The 18,794-nt window shown below is 40.8% G+C and overlaps 1 protein-coding gene across 3 annotated transcripts in view; it reads left to right on the top strand.

The window, feature by feature from the left end:
• ak9 (adenylate kinase 9) overlaps positions 1-18,285 on the top strand; it is a 274,249-nt gene extending 255,964 nt beyond the window's left edge. For all 3 annotated transcript variants that reach the window (XM_087983041.1, XM_087983046.1, XM_087983034.1), the window contains 5 exons: positions 1,541-1,710; positions 1,817-1,915; positions 11,147-11,249; positions 14,781-14,895; positions 17,433-18,285. In XM_087983041.1, the coding sequence (XP_087839167.1) occupies positions 1,541-1,710; positions 1,817-1,915; positions 11,147-11,249; positions 14,781-14,895; positions 17,433-17,644 (699 nt within the window). In that variant the 3' untranslated portion in view covers positions 17,645-18,285. The remainder of the gene's footprint in view (positions 1-1,540; positions 1,711-1,816; positions 1,916-11,146; positions 11,250-14,780; positions 14,896-17,432) is intronic.
• The last annotated feature ends 509 nt before the right edge of the window (positions 18,286-18,794 follow it).

Raw genomic sequence — 18,794 nt, 5'->3', positions numbered from 1 at the left:
GCAGCAGGTCAGGCAGCATCCAGGGAGCAGGAGAATCGACGTTTCGGGCATGAGCCCTTCTTCAGGAAAAGAAGGGCTCATGCCCGAAACGTCGATTCTCCTGCTCCCTGGATGCTGCCTGACCTGCTGCGCTTTTCCAGCAACACATTTTCAGCTCTGATCTCCAGCATCTGCAGTCCTCACTTTCTCCAATAATGAAAATTAATCAAGAACTGAAAAGAATATATTTCAGAATTCCTCATTATGTGTCTAAATTATAGGGTGTTTCTCCACGTTCATAAAATGATGGGATAGGACTTTTTGAATGGCAGTATTTAGAAAACTGCACTAGCCAATCATGTAGACCCAGCAGTGTCATTGGCAGCAGTAGGCAGAGTGGAACTACAAGAGTTGTTGTTTGTCTCATGGTTAGTGTGTCAGTATCTTTAAGAGGCATGTCCATGATCTCATCACTACATACTAGATCATGGACTATGAGATCTTTATGCCTCAGATGACATGCATTGATGATATCATGGATATGTCTTTTAAAGTATACTATGGATCATTTCCCACCCTAATACATTCCTGGCCGAACAGCAGCCTCCAAATGGGATTATTTCTCCTGACCTACCATGACAATCTCTCTAACCCAACTTGATACCTTCCCTGCTGCACTTAACACCTTCTTCCCCTACCTCAAAAATGATACCTCCCTTGACTTGACCCCTCGGTCTACTCTAAGCACTTGTCCACTTACCTAGCACCTTAAACGCCTCATACATCTAACTCATTGACCTAGCATTCTATCCATTTATCGGCCTGGCATCGTACTCATTTTCCAACCTGGTACCCAAATTCCTAGCCCCAACCCCAAACAATGCTCACCTTACCACCATATTTACATGATATACTAAGTCACACAGTAGCGGTCAATGTGGCTGACTGCTGGACATTTAAACTTCAGATTACAACACAGTTACTGTTGCAGAAGGTTGTGGTGGGGTGGGAATGAAGTGGGGGGGGGGGGGGGGGGGGGAGGGAGGTGGGCGGTGTCATGGCTTTAATGATAATTTTCTCCTCAATTGGCTCTGATGTTTCCTGGAAAGGGCTCTGTGGTTTTGTAACAAGAGGCTTCTATCCAGGAAAATCCAGTGCTGAATTGATCTCAAGTTAAGTAGGTAACTTACAAATTAAGGTTTCTGACTCCAATCTGGATTTCTGGTTCAAAGTTCAGGGTGTGAAAAAAGCAGCTCCAAACCAGATCCAGTTGTTATATGGTATCAGCTTATTGTATCATGGTATTATTGATAACTTCATAAATCCATTTCATGTTACAAAATATCATACTGATTCTGTGGAAGTCAAGTTTGGACAAAATGTTGCATGAAAGTATACAATATTAAGTATGAAAGGAAAAATAATGAGACATTCAGAGATAATCTCAAACATATAGTTCCATATTCGTACTATTCGTATAGAACACATTCATGCTAATGTTGTGATGAAAAGTATAAAACAATACTCAATTTTCAATTTGTCTGCTTTATCAATTTTTCAGATGTTCTTGGACAGTCCAGAGGCATTTGTACCTCCAATAGCTTCTAAATCTCTTCCAACATCTGAAATGCTACCCAAAAGGCTTACTGCAGCTGGAGTAAAAGCCAGATTTCCTAAACAGGCAGAATTTATGGGCTATTGTCCAGTCACATTTGTGGATGGAAAACTGAGGTACATTCAACTAACCAATATTTTTGAGGATAAAAAGAATAGAATGTTAAAAAAAAATGACTTGACAGAGAAATGTTTGTAACTGCTGTTTTGGTGCTTCTATCAGATATGAAGCATTGATCCCTGGAGTCATTGATAATGCTGCTGAGTACAGAAACAGAATATACCTTTTTCAGGATGAGGAACAGCTTGAAAAGTTTATGCGGTAAACATTTCTGAATAATATTTTCACCTCAATGTTGTTATTTTCAATTATTTAATTTTATTAAAACTTTGTATTTTGGTGTTAAAGAATTTTATGAACACTTGCACAATGATACAGCTGCACATTTATTCACACATTTTTAAGATCCTGAATTTATGCAAGTATTCTGTTGGTTGAGCTGCGTATTCTCATAATGTTAGACTCTTGAGTACAACAGAGTCTTGTTAGTGGTGGTCATAAGTGGAATTCTTTTGACATTTATGCGATAGCTATCAGATTTAAGTTTGGGAAGCACAAATTATGCAAAAAATGTGGTGGATCTCATGTATATTTTAAAGTAGTTTATTAAGATGCAACTGTTTAAATTATGATGCACAAACTAAATAACAGAAAAAAGTATACAACCCTTAAAAGATGAGAGAGGTTTACTGGTCCCAGACGATGAGGCAGATTGAGTGTTGGTCTACATAGCAAATGGCTGACAGCAACATTCCTTTTTGCTTCTTAACCAAAGTGTTAGAATATTCCTCTCTGGCTTTATCCGTTTGATGCTGGTAGCTGCTGTTTGCCACCAACCACTCATTTATATACTTCATTTATAAACAATTGTTTTTCCAAGAATCCGGAGTAGACCACTCACTTGATTGAGCCTGTTCTGTCACAAACCCATCTATTTATGACTTCAACTCCACATTCCTGTCTACTCCTATAATCTTTGGGCTCTCCTGATACTGCCAACATAGTTCTCTGGAGAAGAGATTTCCTCATACTAAGAATACTCTGAGAGGCAAAAACAATACCCCTCATCTTCAATTTAAATGGAAGATGCCCGATTTTTAATTAAGGTTCCTTATTTCTGGTCTCTACCACAACATCCATGCATCTTTACCATCTACACTGCAGGTCCCATCAGAATCTTACATGTTTCAATAAATAATTTATTCTTTTTCTAAACTCCAATAAATCTGTATCTCAACCTGTTCTTGTAAAAGAACTCCTTCATTCTAGTAATCAGTTAAGTGAATCTTCTCTGAACTGTTCTAATGCAATCAGATTCTTCCTTAGGCAAGGATAGCAAAACTATAGAGTACTCCAGATGTGGTCTCTTCAATGCCCTTATAGACTAAAATAACTGTCCTACTTTAATGTTCCATTCTGCATGCAAAAACTGACAACATTCCATTTGACTTCATGATAAGTTGCTGCACCTGCCACACCAACTTTTCATGATGCATGTCCCAAGATATCCAGATTCTTCTGTACTGCAGAATTCTATAATGTCTCTCAAGTTAAATGTAGTCTTGATGTTTTGTTCTTCCTGCCAAAGTGGATAAGTTGATATTTTTCTCATGTACTCTACTGCATGTTTCTATGTCAGAAGCAAATTTTACAAATATACATAACTCATATACATTCAACCCCTTCAACCAAATCCTTGATCATAAATCGTTGAGGCCCCTGATCAGTATGGCACTCCACTGATTAGAGGTTGCCAATCCCAAAATGATCCATTTACCCTACTCCATATCAATTATGTATTCACTTTCACCTGTTGATGAACCAATGGATAGGTACCCAAGATAAGCTCTACATGAATTTGCCTGAAGAACTTCTTTCATTAAATCTTATGCTGGCTGTCACTTGTTAATCCATGCCTGACACTTGTCGATTATAAAAGCTAATCTTAGCAATGATAATCAAGACAACTACCATCCATTATCACAAAGACCATCTAGTCCACTGATTACTATTAAGGAAGGAAATCTACCATCCTTAATTGGTCTGGCCTCCAGCAATAGCATTCCTGATGAAGAGCTTTTGTCCGAAATGTTGATTTTCCTGCCCCTCGGACGCTTTCCAGCTCCACTGTAATCTTGACTCTAATCTCCATCATCTGCAGTACCCACTTCCACTCCAGCAATAGCAGTCCATTCCATTGGATCAAACCACTAAAGAAACAAAGACAGGTCTGGCATAGACCTCAGCATCAAAACCGACATTAGCAAAGACAGACCTGTCAACTCTGCAAAGTTCTCCTTGCTAACATTTGGAGAGCTGTCTTACAGACTGGTTAAACAACAGTCTGACATTATTATACTCACAAAATCATATCTTACAGTGGAAATTTCCCAGGCTCTAAATAAAATTAACAATGGCAAGACAGGTGAGAAAATGCAGTGAGAATGAAAAAATGTATCTCAACATTGAGAATAAGAAGTCTGACTTTCTGCATAAGTTTCCAGTGGCTAGAATTTCACTAGGGAACAGCAAGGGTCCAGTTTGCGTGCACACTGTTATTTTCCCAGACAGCACCAATTTCCAAAATGAAAGTCAGTGCAGTTTCCTGGTGACTGCAACTCACCGGTGTCTTTTCCAGACACCCATCTTGGCTAGCATTTCCCAAAACCTCAGTGACTGTCTGTACTCTCCACCCATGCAGGTTGGTTTTGGCCAAGCATCAATCTCAGCATGTTGTCATGGCACATTTCAGACTAACTTATAACAGCTCAGCACTTCAATATTGCACCTTGGAACTCACCAGCACCTTCCATTTCAATGCTGCCACCAGACTAATTTGCATGCAAAACACACACCCATCTCATATATTAGAACAAGCTGTATTTCAAGGTTGTTAGCTTGCTTTTTTAGTGCCAACCCATTTTGTGCCTACTTGGATGCTCACAGCATCTCTGCCTTGCTTTTTTGTGTATTGCGCTTCATTCAGAATTTAAAGGCTCAAGGTATTTCAGTCTTACCTTTTGGTGCAGACATAAAGTAGAAAGGCATACAGGCTTGGCATGAAACCAGCAAGATCAGTCAAGAGGGTGGACATGTAGCGGTATGGCACCATGTAACATCAATATCACGTCTATATCATGTAGTAGCAGCTTATACAACAAACACATTGTATATATGTCAAATGCGAGGTGTTACATTTTGGTAAAAACAGTTATGCACAGTTAGTGGTAGAAGCCTGGGAATGTTGTGGTAAAGAGAGACTTAGGGGTCCAGGTACATAGTTCCTTAAGAGTGGCGTCACAGGTAGGGTAGTGAAGAAGGTGTTTGGCACACTTGCCTTTATCAATCACAGCACTGAGCACAAGAGTTGGGAGGTAATGTTAGGCTCTACCAGAGGAGAGGCTGGATAGGCTGGACTTCTTTCCCGGGGGTTTTATAAAATCATGAGGGGCATGGATAGGGTGAGTATCCAAGGTCTTTTCCCCAGATTAGAGAGAAAAGATTTAAAAGGGACCCAAGGGACAATTTTTCACACAGATGGTGATGCATGAATAGGAAGTCCAGAGGCAGGTACAATAACAATATTTAAAAGACATTTGGACGGGTACATGGATAGGAAAGGTTTAGAGCAACATTAGCCAAACACAGTTCACTTTATGCAACCTAATTCGCATGGATGTGTTGGGCCAAAGGGCCTCTTTCCATGCTGTATGACTCTCTGACTCTATGACAAAATGGCCATCTCTCAAAGTCCTCATTCAAGTCCAGGGGAACTGTCACCCAGGGTTCCATTGTTGTCAGACAAGGGTGTTTGTTTCATCTCAGTCCAGAGGCTTGGACATGACCAGTCAGCCAAATTCAGAGGGTCAATATCATTTCAGTGCAGTGAATGACCATAAACTGTCCAGCATGTTCCAGTGTAATCAGTTTAGGAATTGGTGATAATTCATAGTGGAGCAGCAGATATCAGTCATGGATCTTTTAAACATCAGACATAGCTGTCACTCCTAGTTGATCAGGGTGTACGTGGTCATTCTTGATTCCTTTTAGTTCACTGAAAGTCAAGGTGAGTTATTGGGTGTCACTGCTTGGTGGAGAAATTGGGAAATCAGAATGGGAGGCAGGATGCTGGGATGTAGAACAGACAATAATTGTGAAGGTGAAATGTATAAGTGTTGGAGATAACAGAACATTGAGGTTATGGGTACTGAAGGTGAGGGAGTCATTGATGGTCACCACTACCCTGGCTTCATTTGGGAGATTTGGCAATGTTTGGTATAACTAAGCTGGAGGCCTGAGGCTCAGGGATAAAGTGAGAATGTGGGGAATCTCAAACCTGACAGGGTTGATGGAGAGTGCAAGACAGAAAAGAATGGGGGTCACGAGCATATAACTGTGAAGCACAACTGTGAAGGGATGCCTTCCATGCTTTTATTTAGGAAGCTTGACTTGTTTGATCCTGCCATCGAAGACTAACTCCAATATGTGGAAAGAATGCAATTTTGTTTTCAGGCAAATGGCATTTGGGCAAATGAAAAGCAGGATAATTCTCCTGACATCTTGCTGACCTGCAGTATTTTCAGTTATTAGGAGCAGAACTTTCCCTGTGGCGCCAGACACTAAAACCTTTCAAGAGCCGACAAATTTAGTTCAGGAATATTACAACCCCAAACCTCCTCGAATTCTGAGACACTATCAGTTTTCATCAGCATTTCAAGAACCAGAGGAATTTGTATCGGGATTTTTGATAAGGTTAAGATCAACTAGGAGAAAGTGAGGACTGCAGATGCTGGAGACCAGAGTTGAAAAGTGTGGTGCTGGAAAAACACAGCAGGCCAGGCAGCATCAGAGGAGCAAGAGAATTGACGTTTCAGGCATAAATCCTTCTTCAGGAATGAGGTTAAGATGACTGGCAGAGACATGTAATTTTGAGTTAACCCTGAATGCGATGCTGCAAGATAGTTTGGTGTGTGGAATTAGTGATGTAACCATGCAAAAGCACCTACTAGCTGAAGCCCAACTGGACCTCAAATAGATGCTGCAGCTGGCCTTGTTGTTAGAAAATGCAGCAAGTGAAGCATGAGAACTACAGGGCATCCCAATGGAAGTTGACACCTTCACCTGTCTGACTGAGCCTGGAGAACACCACTTGAGTATAGGCAATCGCAGAGCCTCACACAGGGCACATCCTGAGCAGAGGGCTCCTAGGTCAGGCCACAGCAAAATCCCACAATAAAGCTGAGCCTCAGCTAAATAGCTAAGATGTTCTTCAGGATCCAAGCCAGCAAGCCATTGTGTTGCTGCCAGTATGCAGACTCAAGACAGCAAAGGAGGCCTACAAGGCCTGACTTGAGTAAGAGAATCATAGGCTGGTATCCAGGAGAGTGCACACTCTGGAAAGTCCACCTGTAACTGGTTTGGAACAGTAAAATTGTTTAGCAACATCCAAGTCAGAACCAATCAAAGTAAATATCTGATTAAATGGTTACCCAGTTCTAATGGAGTTTGATACAGCCATTGCTGTATCAATGATTGCAGAGTTAGTCTTTAACAAGATTCACTCTGGACTCCAACCCTTAAGTTTGCACAAGACCTTGGACAAGCTGAGAACGTACACTGGGGAACAGTTACAGATTAAAGGTACAACTTCGGTTCTGGTCTCCTATGAGAAGCAGTTGGTGCAGTTATCTCTGATTGTAGTTAACGGCTATGGCCCAAGCTTGATGGGGTAAAATTGTTTGAGAAAGATTCACCTTGATTGGCTCAACATTTTTTGATTAGAAAATGGCTGACTGAGCAAAGTCCTACTTATATATCTGGACATTTTTCAAGAAGGTCTAGGGACAATCAAAGGAGCCATGGTCACCTTACATGTTGACCAGGAAGCAATTGCATGATTCTACAAGGCCCGCACAATGCCATTTGCCTTACGGGCAAAAGTAGAGGCAGAAATCAGAAGGCTGGAATGCGAAGAAATCATCAAACCAGTCCAGCAACACTGGTTATTGTGAAGCCTGACGTGTCAGTTCACCTTTGTGATTTTAAGCAAACAGTAAACTATTTCTCACAGCTGGATAAACACAAAATCCCTCGCGTAGAGGACTTGTGTGCAAAACTGGCATGCGGCCATCTTTCATGAAGCTGGACACATGCCATGCACACCTGCAACTGCAACAAGATAAGGAGTCCCAGAAGTGGACCACAAATAATACCCATCAGAGTTTGTGCCAATATACAAGACTGCCACTTGGGATATCGTTCAACCTGTGCCCTTTTCCAGCGGATGAACATTTTATGGAATATACCCCATTTTACAGAATCTACTGGATGATATGCTACTAACTACAAAGACCAATAAAGAGCACTTGGGGAACTTGGACATAGTACTTAAACATTTTTCGCAGGCAGATATTTGCCTCAGAAGGGAAAAATGTGTATTCTAGACACCCAAGTGACCTACTTGGGCTACAGAATTGACAAGACTGGGTTACACCTTTTAGATGATGAAATGAGGGTAATCATCGGTTCCCAAGCTTCCATGTCTGTACTGGAGCTTAGGTCTTTCTTTGGCTCAGTAAATTATTATGGAAAATTCATATGTAACCTGATCTCCATCTTGGCATCATTACACCTGCTATTGAAAAGATGTCAGCTTTGGAAATTGTCACATGACCAAGAAGTAGCCTTTAGGGAAATGAAAAAGAAACTATTGTTGTCGGGGATGTTGGCACACTACGAACCCATGTTGCTGACATGCGATGCCTCCCCATATGGCAAAGAGTAGTGTTGGCTCACTGGTAACCCTACAGAGAGGAATGCCTGATAGTGTATGCTTCCTGGACTTTGGCAGGTACTGAACGCAAATGCGAACAGATAGAAAAGGAAGTTTTGGCAGTCCTCTTCGGTGTGAGAACATTCCACCAATACCTTTATGGACATAAATTTATAATATTAATGGACCACAAACCCTGCTTGGGCTACTTAAAGGAGACAAAATAGTGCTGCCCATAGCTTCGTAATTCAGCGGTGAGCCCTTATTCTCAGTGCGTACAATTACAAGTTGGAACACCTACTGGGAGGCCAAGTAGCAAATGCGGATACTTCGAGCTGCCTCCCACTGGCAGATACACCATCAGTGGTACCTTCCCTGAAAGAGTCCATTCTGGTTTTAAACTTTCTAGCCACCCTTCCAGTCAGTGCTGACAATATCTGACTGTGGGCAGAAAAGAGATCCCATCCTATCAAAACTAAAACAGCTGATGGTGTTGGTGGAAACAAAAGGGCTATTACAACCAGAATTGAAATCTTTTTGGAACCAGCGAGACCAGATAACATATTATTATGGGGAGCAAGAGTGGAGGTCCCTAATAAAGGTCACCACCAAATACTGGCTGAACTCCACCTGGGTGTCCCAAGGGTTTCCAAAATGAAGATGTTGGCAAAAGGTTATGTCTAGGGGCAAGGATTGGTTGTCGACATAGCCACATTGGTGGGGAAATGCCCAGAGTGCCAACAGGGACAAAAATTATCACCAGTAGCTCCCCCAAATTGTGGCCAGGGGTGATGGGGGGAGGGGGAATGGCTGGGTAAACCCTGGAGTTGGTTACACATCAACTACACCAGTCCTTACATGGGCTTATTGTGAATGCCCATTCAAAGTGGTTGGACATGCATAGAGCTGATTTATTAAACTCAGGGATGACTTTGGAACAGCTGCAAGCATCTTTTGCAATGCAAGGACTCCCAGAAGTATTGATCATGGACAATGGAATATCATTTAGCAGCAGGGAATTCAAGTATTTCTTGAAGTCGAATGGCATTCGGCATGTTCGGACATCTCCATACCATGCATCATCCAATGTTTTGGTCATAAGAGCAGTCGAAATGTTGAAGGCAGGCTTAAGGAAACAGCCTACAGCTTCAATTGATACCATACTGTCCTGGTTCCTGTTTGATTGCAGGACCACCCTCACACAACTACAGGGATAGCTCCAGCAGAGTTGTTGATGGGGAAAAGACTCCAGATCAGATTAAATCTAAAATTCCCAGACCTAGGAGTGAGAGTGAAATGGCATCAGGAATGCCGGCTACATGCCTCCTCGAAGTGAGAGAGATAGTTTACTTCAGGGGACAAAGTTTGGCACTAAAACCACAGAAATGGCCCTGTATGGGTATGAGGCAAGGTCAACGGAGGTCAGATCTCATGACATACCAAGTTCAGGTAGGTGAGGTGATCCTGATTTCCCTGAAAACTGGTAGGGATATCCAGTGGAGGGCTCTCTACGCAGGTGTCCTCCCCCTTTCTGTCGGGGATCTGGGTGGAGGGTGCTGCACGCAGCGGTTCCCTGCAACCGCAGATTGCAGTGGTTCACGGACTGCCAGCCCAACTGCTTGTTCTGTGGTGCTGTGGAGTCTGTGGACCATGTATATATTTGGTGTGGGCATTCGCACTCCCTTTTTGATTTCATTAAAGACCTTCTCCTCTGTTTTTGGTTGCACTTCAGTCCCACGCTCCTGATCTTCAGGCACCCGGTGCAGAAGGGGGAGGGCAGGTCAGAGGACGTCCTCATGGGTCTGCTCCTGGGACTGGCCAAACTGGCCATAAACAGATCCAGGCTGCGGGCCGTGGAGGGGGTCGTTAGGGCCGATTACCTGCCCCTCTTCTGCGGCTATGTCCGAGCCCGGGTGTCTCTGGAGAAGGAGCACGCGGTGTCCACAAACACCCTTGAGCTTTTCAGAGACTGGTGGGCAACGCAGGGAATGGAGTGGAGTATTCCCCATCCAACTCTATTTTGATTTAATCCCTGCTATCCCCTTCACTGTTTGATCATGCAGCATTGCTCTTTGATGAAAAGGGCATTGCTTGTCACTGGCCACTTGGGTGTTGCCTTTCTTCCTGGTGGTGGAAATTGAATAAAAATTTGTACACCTGGTGTGTTTCACTGTGTCTCACATTTGCACACACACAACATGGGTGCTGGGGAAAACAAAAAAAGCAGCAGTGTGTTAACCCCCCTGCATTTTTTTTCACATAAGCATTGCCCTTATCAGACTTTGCTTATTCATGTTTTAAAAAAAGGAAAAAAAAGATTAAACAGGAGTCTCAGGGACTTCCCTCACTCTAGGGACTGGTTCTAAGCTAGCTGGTCAGAATCTGTGTACTGTGCATGTATCAACAAAGGCTAACTTGGTAACAGGACAACAGCCTCAATGGAATTATTTCAATGACCTTTAATATAAAGGGAAACATTTCAGGAAATGTGATATATAATAGTACCAATTCATTACCATTTACAGAGGCTACTCTTTGGGTGAGCACCTCCTTTGACCGCTGTAAATTACAACAGAAAATGATATGGGGATCAAACTTGGCAGGGTTCTGGCATTTTTCTGTCTCAACCATCTGATATTCCAGTAACACAGGAAATTCTGATCAGAAAATTAAAGCATCAATGTCTTAAAGTCACCAATTTTAATTTTGCTCCCTTTCAGACTTCCTGACAAATACTGGGATCTAATACTCCCAAATAAACTTCCACCAGTAAAGGATCCAGTTCTTCCCACTTCACTTCCAATGCTTGGATACATGGAACAAGTAAGGAATCTATTGTTGACGGTTTAGCTTATACGATTACTTTCGATACTATCAACAATGCATCAGCCCATACTCATGTTGATTTGCATCATTGAAAAACTATAAAAAGTAATCATAATAAGTATTAACAGAATAGACCTATTAAAGTCAAGTCTTGTGTTTTCTTGAATTAGCTGTAATTTCAATACTTCCTAGCTGAGTTAGAATTATCAAAATTCTCTACAGCATTATTGATACCTCGTTTACTACTGCCGGTTCAAACATTTCAATCAGATTTGTGCACATCCTCAGCATGGAAACTGCAGCAAAGTCAACACCATTGATATCTCACATGCTGTATTTGAGGATTATTATCTTTTCACATCTTCCTCAATTTCTACACTGCTATTAACACTCCATTCTCCTCAAGTATCTCACCTCCAGAGTCCATCCTCATGGCTCTAGGCATGTTTCTGTTCAAAATTAATTGGATTCTTTCAGTTGTTTGAAGGCAATAACTATCCAGAAGAACTGGCCTGTAGAAAAGGCTAAGATGATTCAAAGGCAGTCTTTAAAATTATGCAGTGATTCAATCAGGTAAATGCAGAAAAGATACTTCCAGTCATGGGGAAAGCCAAGATTAGTCATTATATTGCACAGTCAGTAATAAATCCATCAAGAGCAGGTGAGAAACAGAGTACAGGCAGTTCCTAATTTACAAATGTTGGACTTATGAACACTCCTACTTATGAACGCGATCCCACACAGGAGTGTATTAATATTAATTTTAAAGATCCAACTTGTGCATATTTCCTCATACTTACAAACAGCTATTTTATATTGTCCTATAATATGTTCTGACTTGCGTACAAATTGATTTCTCCATGGTCTCCAGAACAGAATCCATTTGCAATCTGGGACTGCCTGTACTTAAACATGTTAGGACGCTATGGCATCTGAAATTGTATTTCCAGGATTTAATTTCAGGTATGGGCCAAATAAAACACAGAACTGGACATCTTTGAGAAAACAATTCTTGAGGTATAGAATAGCTTTGAACTCGATACTAAGCCAGAAACTGGGCTCCAAAGTACACATCTCGATACATTTGGGAATATAGCCATTTGGGAATATCCTCCAGTTAAAAAAAATCTAATACATTCTAAGAGGTGCTGAATGACTATGATAATTATTTTAACCTCAGAACTAGTAAAATTTGTGAAGGACAAAAGGTTGGCAGAGGTTAGAAACATGCAATCCTTATTCTGAAATTATGTCCTCAGACCAGGAAGAGGAATGAACAGAACTTGTCAGAGAATGTGAGGCTCCACCTTCATCTCCAAACCTGAGCAATGGACCTGCCCTGACCTCCAAACCCCAGCACAGTATCCTATTCCTGGACTCCAGGCCACATTGCCCCAAACCCACTCACTGATACCTGAACAACATTCCACTCCTTGACCCCTATGACAGTAACCAACACTTAATTCATCAAGGAAAATCATGTGCTTGACAGGTAACTGCTACTAACAGGCAGCTATTTATTTAACTAGAATATTTTAACATTCTTAAAGACTATTGTTCTCAGTCTTATTCTGACTTCTATAATAAAACTTGCAAAAGATTTACCAGTCAAATTCCCAAACCTCCAATTACTGTACTCACTCCATCTCAGTCTCCTTCACTCTGACCAGCAGCTTACTTCTCAGTGTTGAGACAAAGGTAAAGTTACCATAGTCTTTCCAAACCATAGGGCTGACCTCTCATTCGAGACAGAGTCATTTGATGGTGGTTTAACCTGAGAGTCACCATACCTAGGCAAGTGAAGAGGTTGAGAGGGAGAGTCCTTCATGGTAACCTCAACTGCTGTGAGAATTGATTTGGTTATTATTGTCACATGTACCTAAGTACAGTGAAAAATTTTGCTTTGCGTGCAGTACAGATGGTACAGTTAGGGAAACATAACAGAGTGAACAATGTTATGGCTGCTGAGAAAGTGCACAAGAAGTAAGATCAACATTAAATTTAAGGTTTGATAGGCCTATTCAGAAATCTAATAGCAGGGAAGAAGCTGTTCTTGATTCTGTTGGTATATGTGTTTAAGCTTTTGTACCTTCTGCCTGACAGAAGAGGTTGGAAGAGATTATAACTGGGGTGGGAGGGGCCTTTGTTTATGTTGACTGCCTTCACAAGGCAGCGAGAAGTATAGATGGAGTTACTGGATGGAAGGTTGACTTGTGTGAAGGACTGGCCTGTGTTCACGACTCTACATAGTTTCTTACGGTCCTGGGCAGAGCAGTTGCCATAACAAGCCGTGACACATCTGTAAAAATTGGTAAGAGTCTTTATGGACATGTTGAATTTCCTTAGCCTCCTGAGGAAGTAAAGGTGTTGTTATGCTTTCTTGACCATAGCGTCAACGTGGATTGACCAGGACAGATTGTTGGTGATCATCACTCCTAGGAACTTGATGCCTTCGGCCATCTCCACTTCGGCACCATTGATCTAGACAGGCATGTGCCTGCCACCTTGCTTCTGGAAGCCAATGACCAGCTCTCTAATTTTGCTGACTTTGAGGGAAAGATCTGTCTCATCATTGTTTGATATCCGGCCTACATTGCTGGTGTCATCGGTGAACTTGCAGCTGGAGTTAGGATGGAATTCGGCCACACTGTCATGATTGTAAACGGAGTATAGAAAGGGACTGAGTCCACAGCCTTGCCTGGAGCTGATGCTGAGGATTATCATGGAGATATTGTTGTGTATTCTCACTGATTGCGGTCTGTGGATCAGGAATTCATGGATTCAATTGCAGAGGGTGGAGTAGTGACCTAGGTCTCAGAGTTTTGAGGTTAGTTTGGTTGGAATTATGTTGTTAGCATTACTGTGCATTGTAAACCAGCAGTCTAGTCAACTGAGCTAAACTGACCCACTCCCAGGGCAACTGCCTTCCAACTGTATATCATTGTGCTACCTCCTCTGATAGGTCAGGATGGTCTACTGGCAGGACAGTCCAAGGGATGCCATTGTTGTTGTCTGGGACACAATGTATGAGGTGTGACTTTGTGAGTATATCAGGCTGTTGCTTGTCTACTTTGTGAAACAGCTGTCCCAATTTTGGCACATCGTCCAAAAGCTGAGTTTGCCATTGTCATTTCTGGTTCCTTATCAATGCCAGGTGGTCTGTCTGATTTCATGTTTTGAAGAATTTATTGATACAACTGAATATTACACTTTAGAGAGCACTTAAGAGTCGATCACGTTACTATGGATCTGAAGTCACGTGTAAGTGTATTAATGAACCAGATTTTTTTTTACAACAATGGTCACCCAGATTTTTATTGAATTCAAAGTCTACTGCCTGCTGTGTTAGAATTCAAATCTAAATCCCTAGAACATTACTCTGAATTACTGGGCCAGTGACAATACCACTGCAACTTTAAATCCGGGAAATATTTAAGAAATGTTATTGCGTGCGTTAATATGTTTGATCTATATAAACAGAAAACTTATTGACTTAAAGATTTATCATTTAAAACTGATGTATTGTAGGGTGCAGCATTATCAATAATCAAAGCATTGACGGCTGTAGGTTGCCTGAAGCCAAAATATCCCTTCTTGAGTGTGAAGAAATCTGCACTACTCTACGTTTTTTATCATCTGAAAGGTAACAAATTGTACTAGATATCATTGGAAACTCATCATAGTTCAGAGCCATATATTTCTGCCCAGTCTGGTGATTAAAATTGTTAATTTGGATTCATGACCTATTTTTGATGGTTGCCTTTTTCTGAGAGTCATAGAGATGTACAACACAGAATCAGACCTTTCAGTCCAAATCATCCATGCTAACCAGATATCCTAACCTAATCTAGTCCCATTTGCCAGCACTTGGCCTATATTCCTCTCAATCCATCCTATTTATATACGCATCCAGATGCCTTTTAAATGCTGTAATTGTACCAGCCTCCACCACTTCTTCTGGCACCTCATTCCATACACACATCACCCTCTACGTGAAAAAGCCAACCTCCCATCTGTAGAATCCATCTACCAGGCCCGCTGTCAAGGAAAGGTTGCCAGCATTCTCAAAGATCCATCCCACCCTGGTAATGTTTTTCCACAACCTCTACCACCGGGGAGAAGATACAGAAGCCTGAACACACGCACCAGTCAGTTTCAAAACAGTTTCTACCCTACTGTTGTTAGAATACTGAATGGACTCACAAACTCTTAACATGCACCTATACCTGTGTTTTTGTTTTTGGCACTGTTTACCTATTATTTACGTATCTCTGCTACTTAACTCTGTGACCTGCCTGTATTGCTCACAAGACAAAGCTTTTCACCATGCCTCGGTACACATGACAATAAATTCAATTCAATTCAATTCATTTCATTTCAAAGTTGCCTCTTAGGTCCCTTGTAAATTTTTCCCCTCTCACCCTAAACCTATGCCCTCTAGTTCTGGACTCCCCCAACCCAGGGAAAAGACCTTGTCTATTTACGCTATCCATGTGCCTCATGATTTTATAAACCTCAATAAGGTCACCTGTCAGCCTCCAATGCTCCAGGGAAAATAGGCCCAGCATATTCAGCCTGTCTCTGTAGCTCAAATCCTCCAACCCTGGCAACATCCTTGTAAATCTTTTCTGAACCCTTTCAAGTTTCACAACATCCTTCCAATAGGAGGGAGACCAGAATTGCACACAATATTTCAAAAGTGGTCTAATCAATGTCCTGTATAGCTGCAACATGACCTCCCAACTCCTATCTTCGGAAAATTTGCTGAAATTATTAATTACAAACTTGAGCCACACAGCAGCTTTGTGGTAAATCAAAAATTTTGAATCTTAAAAATAAAACAGACACCTGATTCCAAATTCTACATGCCTTGTCAACAAATTTACGAGGAATCATTCCTCATCAATGAAACACATTGACAATGATACATACTTTTCTTTAATATGGAACAGTATATCAATTGTATCTGTAGTTGAGGGATGTTGGAGTCAATCACGATTACTCAAGAAATCCTGTAATGCTGACAGAGCATAAGAAAATATTTTATTTGCTACAATGGACTTACATTTAAATTTCTTTTGGAGAAACTTAAACTCACACCAAAAGTACCTTTACAGCTGTTTCTTCAAGATTGTCATTTTTGTCTGATAGTTGTAAGCCATCAGTTTTTGCTTAGTGCTGAAACTTGCTGCCACACAGAACATCTACCATCAAAACTAGTTACTTTGTCTTTGGGGAGAAATTTGGGTGTGACATAAGTTAACTTGTAAATCCACATGAATTTCCAGCTGGGATGAGAATGAGAGAGAGTTTTTGTTAACTTCATAAGCAATAATGACATAAATCATTTAAGATTCATTTCTTCATGTATTCTTATTCAAGAAAGTAGTCAGGTTACAAAAGAAAAAAATAGTTAAATTGCAGAAACATACTCAGATGCTGATGCAGCAGACAGAGTTTCTGTGAAAATGCAATGTGGCTGATCCAGCATTAACTTTGAGGCCTGATTTAGAAATGGAATATGAGATGCCCCTCTATCATTCCATGAAAGACAAAGCAATGGGTCCAAGATGGGAATGGAGCACAGGCTTCGGAGAGGAGATAGGATAGCACCTGGGAAGGTAGGGAGTGGTGAGACCACAGGTAAGAAATAAGGAATTTATCTAAAACAGACCATTTGAAAATTTGAGTAATATACTGTCTACGTGACTTACAATGTTTCAATATCTGATGAATTCTCATTGAGTTAAAGTGCTACCTTGGATTGCTTTCTGGGGTGGACATTCCCAACGTTGACTTAATAAATGATCATTGTCCTTATCTCAAGGCTCCTAAGATTATTTCATAAAATAATTACCACATTTGTAACAAGCAACACATCTTCAGCCAGTCTTAAATCCAGGAACCAATTTGGCGAGATACAGGTGATTCATAGCATACTTTCACAAAGGAGGCCTATTTCCATAAATAGAAGTCTTTAATCATGAGTCACAAATATTTTCCCTGAGTGGGTGTTACAACATTATTCAGTCTCAGCTCCAGAACTTCTCCAATTATATTTCCTATTACGGTTCAATATTTCAATTTTAAACCAGATATTTTAAAATTGTTCACTAGATTTTTCCATGATTTTCAATTTATAGAAAGAAAAATAATTTTAGATATATTTTCTGTTTCCAGCGTACAATCCAAACAGCTTTGACTATGTGAAAAAGAAATACAGAAAGAAGTTGGAGCAGTATGAAGAACATTGTGAACTTATCCGTTACCTCGGATCAAAGATGACCAGAAAGTACAAGGAGCCCAAAGATAGACCTATTGACTTTGATCACAAGTTACAAAAGTTCCTATCACTCAAAAACTTGGATCCTACAGTAACTGGAGTTCCTTAAGAAGATTTGCCTTCACTAAACCTGTCACTATTTTTGAAATTGAATTATCTATCAGCCAGCAAACATTTTTCTTCGAGTCACACATTCTTTAATACCTGTCAGTTCTTCAAGAAATGGTAAATGCCACACTGTTAATTAAAGATGTTTTTGTATCACATTTTAGAATAGTCCGCTATGTTGCTTTTCTTTATATTTATTGTCTCCATGGCATTAGCTTTGACCCTACAGAAGTGGACAATCACCTTGCTCCTGTGTATCTTACAAATTTTATTACCTCATTAGTAGCTAGAAGGCATGTAAGAGCAGCCTAGTGATGCTTGCTTTGTTTCTTCCCCTAATTGCTCTGATTAAGTACTTACTCCCTGTCTATGTTAACCCAGCTTTGATTTTATTTTGCAGAGAATCACAGCCATGAAACTTTCCTGTTCTAAAGGAGTGATTAATTTGTTTCATAATGCACCTGCCTAGTAGACGGGCTTTGTGTTGCATTCTTACCTCTAAAGATTTTCAAACTTTTTTTGCTTTATTCTGCTCATAAGCTACATTTAAAACTGAGAACAAATATTTACTTGAAATAAATGGTATACTAGTAACTATTTGTTTATCTTCAATGGCATGATGTGCAGACAACAATAAAAACTAATTCAATGCATGTGTATTTATAGAGGAAATATTGGAAGCAAAGGTATTTTATGTAGAAAGATAAAAAGGTTGAAAAAACATCAGATGGAGATATTTGAATCAGAGCTGTTATCTACCTTGAATTGCTGAATTAACAAACATGGGACTGAAAGTTACCATGTTTCGACAGTGTCATTTTCCTTGAGTTTCATGGAGTGTTTCTCTTTCAAGGCCTAATGAGTCAATTGTCCCAAACTCACCTCATTAACTGCCTACCCTATCCCTATGGCACTCATTTTTCCCAATGATAACCTGATTCTAACTCTCCCCGTAGACAGAAGAAAAACTCACCACTGCCAGGATATTCTGGAATAGTGTTGTTTTGGAACCCCAACTGTGCACCTGGTCAAGCGTTTTCAGTCCAGAGTTGCCTATCACTGTCAACATAGGACAACCCCAGTGCTTCTCACACTTACAACTGCACATGCCTACCCCAATCACATTTAAGTACCAGGCCACAAACCTTACT

The sequence above is a fragment of the Chiloscyllium plagiosum genome, unplaced genomic scaffold (assembly GCF_037043375.1).
Source record: "Chiloscyllium plagiosum isolate Xiang-an unplaced genomic scaffold, Cpla_swu_hap1 HiC_scaffold_3, whole genome shotgun sequence".
Taxonomy (NCBI): Eukaryota; Metazoa; Chordata; class Chondrichthyes; order Orectolobiformes; family Hemiscylliidae; genus Chiloscyllium; species Chiloscyllium plagiosum.
Note: the sequence above shows the minus strand (reverse complement) of the source record. Positions and strands in the feature narration are given on the sequence as shown.